Source organism: Coregonus lavaretus, assembly GCF_964263955.1.
Source record: "Coregonus lavaretus genome assembly, chromosome: 13".
Taxonomy (NCBI): Eukaryota; Metazoa; Chordata; class Actinopteri; order Salmoniformes; family Salmonidae; genus Coregonus; species Coregonus lavaretus.
The window spans coordinates 23,167,515-23,174,755 of record NC_140000.1 but is presented as its reverse complement, the minus strand read 5'-3'; the positions used below and the strand labels follow the sequence as shown (position 1 = coordinate 23,174,755).

The following is a 7,241-nucleotide window of genomic DNA, read 5'->3' as shown; positions in this document are numbered from 1 at the left end:
TGTGGCCACACCCCTAGGGGGCGACGTGGGGGATCAGAAGAGTAAGCCACACTGTGAACAACAAGCAGCCCAAGAAACCCCTAAACTCTGCCCTGTACACCCCATTGAAGTCATAGCCTATTCACAGGATTTTGTTCAGTGCAGATTCTGCACAGATCTACTAAGCTGTAAATATTGTGGATTGCCTGATATTGGATGTACTGTTTAGATAGACACATCTCTATACTACTAAGATCTGTGGAACTGTGCTGCCGCTGCTTGACATTGATCCCCATGAATAGGCTGTGAGTTGGTAGAGAAAGGGAAGTGCAACCAAACTCTGCCCCTAGACCAACAGAAGCTGTTCCAACTTTAATGGTTGTTCAGTGTAAACGTAATCACTGAGTGTATGTGTTTAGGAGGGTTGAGGAGCTAGTTTAGATGCATGTCCCTAAAATGAAGACAGATTTCTGGGGTTATGGGTAGGGACATGGGGTCTAGTTTATGAGCCATGCCAATAGCCCGTAATAGAAATTACCACTAGCCATCCAATCCGTATTCACACCAATTTCTCTGATAAGCTCAGCTCACTTCCCATCTACATGAGTCTACATTGCCATGGTAGAACGTCAGTAAAAAATTATGTTACACCTTGATTTGAACCATTTTTGACTTAATGGGTAAACCAAACATTTTGTTAAACCAAGGCCTCTCCTCATTATCATACCTTCCAAGGTCTTGTGTTTATTTTATGTACAAAATAACTGCCATTTTATAGATGTTAGAACATTCCAGGTTTACTTTCATTATGGTTTGAATGAGACTGTTGACAAAAGTGATCTGTTGAGCTTTTTCCCTTTAAAACATTATTTCTAGCCATTCTATCGCAATCAATCATGAAAGGTCACTCAAATCAATCCATCAATCTCCCTTACTTTGTGTAGCCCATATTGTTCGCCATGTAATTTTTAGAACAACACTTTGTTCAAACATTCCACATTTAAAGCACAAACGTTTGCTGATGCAAATATTACTATTGCCACAACTTGTTACAATAGTTATTACTATTGTCACGTTTTCAACAAACGTTTAAAAGCCCACAGTTCAATCGTCATTCTTGCTTCATATATCCTGTAGTAACAAATGCCTTCTTTGTACCATCTGTCATAGGCATTGTGTTTTGCTCTTACAAAATGTGTTTTTGGAAAGTGGTATGCATGTAACAAGGTATGTAAGTGAATTCATCAAAAACTTGCTAGAAAGATAGAAAACAATATGAAAATGGCATTGAAGTGTGTCATGTTACTGTACATCAATAAGTCAGATGTTAGATGTTATATCCATGTCATTTTACAAGAGAAATCATACTGCCTTTGCTATAATTCTGCTGTTCTAATATTGGCCTTGGATTTCTGGAACATTCTCGCATCCCTTAAGCACATCAAACCATTTGAATGTGCACAACTAAAACATACGTTTTCTTTCTTTGTGATATTGTGATACAGGAACTAGATATTCAAAGTGGAGCGAAAATATTAAAGACAATGAAGTTGGAAATAATACACAAAGGTATGGAAAGAATACACTAAACTTCAGTGAAACATTGCAACAATATTATATATTTTTTGTAGATTCCATTTTATATTTGTTTTGAGTTTTAAAGATATAAAGATATATTTACTTTTGGGGGCAATATATGTTTTTCAAAAGAGAGTATAGTGGTAAGCACATATATGCACTGTCATTAAATACTAACATGTACATCATTGCCCATATATTATTCTGAGTAGAATTTTGGTATGGGTGTGAGAATGTGCTTTTTTGCCTGTGCAATATTGAACTTTGACCTGCAATTATTTTAGTTTTTTTGTGGATTCTTGATAGCTTGTTCATTTGTTGTTTTATTCGATACTTGGAGTATGATTAACTGATGTGGCGATACATGTAAAAGCTGCTTTATTGATCGAATGATCAAAATGAGAATTAAACCTCAATGAGAAAAGGGAACATTATTGGATGTTATTGGATGCTTATGAGAAACATTTCACCAAGCATTGAAATATAAGTAGTATAACCTTCCTTTAATTTTCACCCTTGAAGCTTAGAACATCATGATATATGGGTACATCTAACATGTTACACACCTCTGCCGAGGTTTTTATCATACATGATAGACTAGGACTAAACACACTGCTAAGGGCAGTGTCCTCATGGGATATCTGATCCATAGATTTCCTGTACATTGGTTTGGTACCAAACAATGTTTCACATTCCCCTTATAGCAAGCACATTGATCAAGTGTGGTATGTTCACAATTGCATGTTACAAAGAAACAAACAGAGAAAAGCATCAAAGCACTGATTCAGAAAGAAAGGAAATTATCATAAACTGCCATTTTGTAGGATAGCAGCCATATGTAGACGTAACAGTATTCTAGATAGAGACCAATCCATTGCACTAAATGTACCTAGCAGTACATGCACAGTTGTTAATGCCTTGCGTTCTTCAAAAGACCAAAACCTTTGAGACATAAAATAAATCAGTAGCACATGAAGGGTAACAGAAGGTAAAGCAGTTGACTTAAGCACAACAACTGCTTACAAGCGACCAATTTAAGACAGTAGCCAAATGATTCATTGGTACCAAATGAGTCATGGATGCAGTTGTGAACAGTACACAAAATAATCAGAATACATTGATTTACAGTAGTCGCAGTTGCCAATTTATTGACATAGCAACCTCTCACTTTACTTTATGTTACATGACCATAAACTAGCATATTGTACGTTCAATTTAGGACCCCTTAATCTATGTAGGAACTTCAAGCCGTTACCACGTTCCTCACAATTGACATGCAGTAGTCTACACACCCGAACCATTCACTGATGGTTTAGTGACCGCCGATCTATAAGTGTGCCATGAGTAACTTATTTCATTGATTATTGCCAAATATTTTTGTATGTCTTAAGTTTATACTATGTCATAAAAAAAAACTGGAATATAGATTTAAATATGTAAATTAAAATAAATAAAATATAACATAGATCATTCATAAATATTATAGCTCTTTATAACCTTTGACCCCTTGAAAAAAATCCTGTAGTAGGGTGAGCAGTTTTCATAAGCTGACCTGGGACATGGACAGCCAGTCTGCCGGAAAGTACATTTGTTCACAATTCCTCTAAGCAGCACAGTAATCTTAAAAGGTTACATTTGTTATTGAAGAATCAGCCTCAGCATTGCAGCTGATCTGTATTTCCATATCCTATCTGTATGTTGTCCTAATTATATCACCCATGAAATGATAAACAAGGATGTCAATATTAATGTTGTATAGTACGACATGGAACGCTGTGAAATGCTTAACTATCTATTTACTCTCTCAGTGAACCAGTTCAGGATATTTTCAGTCAAGATTGTTTTTAGTACCTGTAGTTGCATATTTTCAATTCTGTTACAGGTTTGTTTTGTATTCTTAACTGCTCGGTCAACGGTCAATCATGAGTGCAAAAACGTAATTATAGCAATAAGTGTTAGATTATTTGTATTTTATCTCTCCCCAAAACACTATTGGGAAATGAAGCACATTATATGCTGGGCCTTTTCCACTGAGAGGCTGTGTGTTGGCTTCTACTAAATGGGACTGAATGGCTTATATTCACTTCTAAAACTACCCCTAGGTCTTTGAGGCTTTTGTCAATAAGAATATGTTGCGATTAATTACATGTAACAGAGAATTTATCACTGTCATTGTGCTGTGCTGTAGAATCTGTAGATGTTTGTATGTAAGTATAGATCATAGAATTAGGAATTACAATACTGTATACATGTGTAACCATAAAAAAATACAAAGGACAAAAAAACTGAAGTGTAAATGACAGAATACTATTGTATGTTGTCTTTGATTTTGTGTATTTTGTAAATGAGAATGGAATATAAGTAAAAACATAAAAATAAATACTACTGGTTATGAAGAATACTTAAATATTACAATGTCATGATTCTGTTATAAAGTTTGTGTGTGAGATTTTTTCTTATCTTTTGTCATTGTTTATTTATGATGAGGTTTGTACTGTTGTGCAATTGACCTTTTCAGAACTGCAGTGGATAGCAAAGAAAAATAAACTACTGTCCTAATGATGAAACCCTTGTAATTATTTAATTTACCGAATTGATCATCAATGATCTAATTGATTTCTTGACTTCTGTGCCTAGGGGTCAGAACAGCATCCCACTGGGCACAGATGTAAATTCAACATAATGTAGCGACCCGCACAGACAGCTGTGTGTTATGTGTTAGGCTAGTAGATGGTTGTGTTGTACCTACCAGTACCCAGTGTTCGCGGGGTCCGACATGTCAATCAACCTGCTATCTGCCAATCACGGGAATGCCTGGAATGTTCTGATGCCGGGCATTCTGGCGGTTGGCGGAATGGCGTGGAGGAGGGTTGGGCAGGGGGATGGAGCATTGGAAGTTAAGACCAGGTTTAGCCTTTGTTCTCTCTCTTTTACGTCTGGGCTTCACAAGAGAAGGTCACGATTGGCTTGTGGATTATCTTTCATTTATTTGGCGTGGGCTACGGCCAAACAGTAGCCTGTGTAAAGTTGGTTTAATAAACCGTCCATTCGTAAACTCAATCCTCTGTCTGGACAGTTGTTATTTTATGATCTAGTCAGGTCATTACAATAATTTCACCAACAGGCATGATAGCTAATTTAGAAAAAGTAACTCTACAACAAACCTCCACCAGCGCTAGATTTACTAGCCTACAAAGACAAACCTCCAGCACTAGATTTACTAGCCTACAAAGACTACAATTTACTGCAAATACGAGTCCCAGGCCGTCTGCAAAGACTACAATTCAAACAAAGACGACAAGTCCCAGACAGTCCAATCCAGGCAGTACTTCCTGAATACGTTGGATAACGTAGCTTCAACTGAGGACACTGTGAAAAGGTAGGTAGCTAATACATGTATTACGACGCACTTTGGGTTATTACAGCTTTGCTAATTCATTAATAACAACCCAAACTAGCTAAGGTACTATTTGAGGTTACTAAATGCAGTCAATATGGCTGTGGTTACTGCAAGTAGCTAGCCAGTTAGATAACGGTAGCTAGCTAGCTAGTTTCGTGTGAAGGAAATTAGCACACGTCATTGGGCAGCATTGCATTTTCATGTATCTAAAGAACATAGTTAGATGTTGTAGCTATAGATAACAGATACTGTAGCTATGTAAAGCTAGCTACACTTAGAAAGAAGGAGAACCCTTTTTGGTTCCAAGTAGAGCCCTTTTTGGTTCCAGGTAGAACCCTTGTGGGTTCCATGTAGAACCCTTTCCACAGAGGGGACAGCCAAATAACCCTTTTAGGTTCTAGATAGCACCTTTTTTTTCAAAGTGTAACTTCTGACCCTGAAGAGAGACCACCAGACCACTTTTTCTCTGCAGGCTGTCTATAGTCGTCGCCTGCCCCAGTCCTCTGAATGCTGCCCAGTGTTCTCCGCTGTGCCCGTCCCATCTCCACCAACCTCGCCTTCACCAGGCCCTTAGCTCACTTCAGACCCCACATGGCTCCTGATCCCAACCGGCCAGTGGAGGGGGCCATACGGACCAAGCTCACCCAGCAGCTGGAGCCAGAACACCTGGAAGTCCAGAACGAGAGCCACATGCATGCTGTGCCCCCTGGGTCCGAGTCCCACTTCCGAGTCCTAGTGGTCAGCCCACGCTTCGAAGGCCTCTCCCTGCTACAGCGCCACCGCCTTGTCAACGAGACCCTAGCCGAGGAGCTGAAGACCTGTGTCCACGCGCTGGCCATCCAGGCCAAGACGCCCCAGCAGTGGGGCAGCAACCCCAGTATAGCCAAGAGCCCACCCTGCATGGGAGGATCCAAGGGGGACCACACGGTGGAGGAGAAACTCAAGGCAGGACAGGACTGACCAGCCAAACTCAGCAGTCATCAGCCCTGGTTCTAGAGAGCAACAGCCTGTGCAGGCTTTGGTTCCAGCACTAACTCATCTATTAAAATGTATTGTCTGTTCAAGACCTTGATTAGTTTAATCAAGTCTGGAACAAAAGCCTGCACGCCCCATATGCCTGGACATTCAGGATGCAGTTGAAGAGGATGTCAATAAACATTGATGTAAACTAGTGTGATATCATTTCAGTACTGCTTGAGAGGTTGTTTCTAAATGAGCAGCATCACTTTGGTCTCTTGGCAGTTGAATTCAAGAAGAGTTGGGTTTTATATTAGACTCTTGCATTTAGTGGCCATCACTAGAATGCATCAAGATCTTGTAGTTCAGTAGTATATGGTACATTGAACTATATGATACGACAAGTGATGGAGTGTGTCTGTTTTGTCTGAAAATAAAATATATTGTATGTGAGGGAAAAGTACATGAAGTCTGGACAGAATAAAGAACATGTTTTCTCAGGTGCATTGTGGCGGTTTTGTGGTTTGCATTATTTCCCCCAAAAGGCTTGGGTGTCTGTTAATAAAAATACAAATTTGATGAAATGTTGCATGTAATGTTTTTGTTTTGCATGCTACCTTTGAATACACATCTGCAACATAGGTTTAAAAACCTGCTGTGTTATGATTTTGAAATGGAACACTAAATGTAGTACTAATGTTACCACATGAGGGCAGTATGTGCAAATGTTATGTTGATGTGAAGTACAGGGTTGACAGAATGATGACACATGGCTTCATTATTTAATTATGACACTGCCTTTCATCAATTCTTAAATACAGTAATTCTTAAATCCCATAATACTTTTTATTACATTTTTCACCATAAAATGTTGTTAAAGCAACAGGGGATAATCACTAATTGTGGAATATAAAGTGTTGGTTAATAGAGGTGGTCAAACTCGATTGTCTTAGAAACACACGGCCATGATGGGGTTAGGACATGTTATTCTGAGAACCACCATCTTTCACCCTGTCTTCTGGCCCTAAGCCATCCACAATAATTAGAAAAGACAGGCAAATAAGTCAAATTGGTAAGGAAGTATGTGAACTCTGATACACCCTGTATGTGAGTTAAGACAATCGAGTTTGACCACCTCTATTAACCAAAACTTTATATTCCACAATTTTAGTATTTTCAAATTATTGTGGATGGCTTAGGGCCAGAAGACAGGGTGAAAGATAGTGGTTCTCAGAATGACATGTCCTAACCCCATCATGGCCGTGTGTTTCTATTTCTATCTCGGCTGTATGTGTCACCGTGAAGGTCCTCTTGTCCTACCCTCAAC

General features: G+C 38.9%; 1 protein-coding gene across 1 annotated transcript; it reads left to right on the top strand.

The window, feature by feature from the left end:
* Positions 1-4,875: 4,875 nt before the first annotated feature.
* Positions 4,876-6,498, top strand: LOC311140377 (bolA-like protein 1). Its single transcript, XM_084175407.1, has 2 exons — positions 4,876-4,936; positions 5,430-6,498. The coding sequence occupies exon 2, from the start codon at positions 5,465-5,467 to the stop codon at positions 5,915-5,917; it is 453 nt and encodes a 150-aa protein (XP_084031533.1). The 5' UTR covers positions 4,876-4,936; positions 5,430-5,464; the 3' UTR covers positions 5,918-6,498.
* The last annotated feature ends 743 nt before the right edge of the window (positions 6,499-7,241 follow it).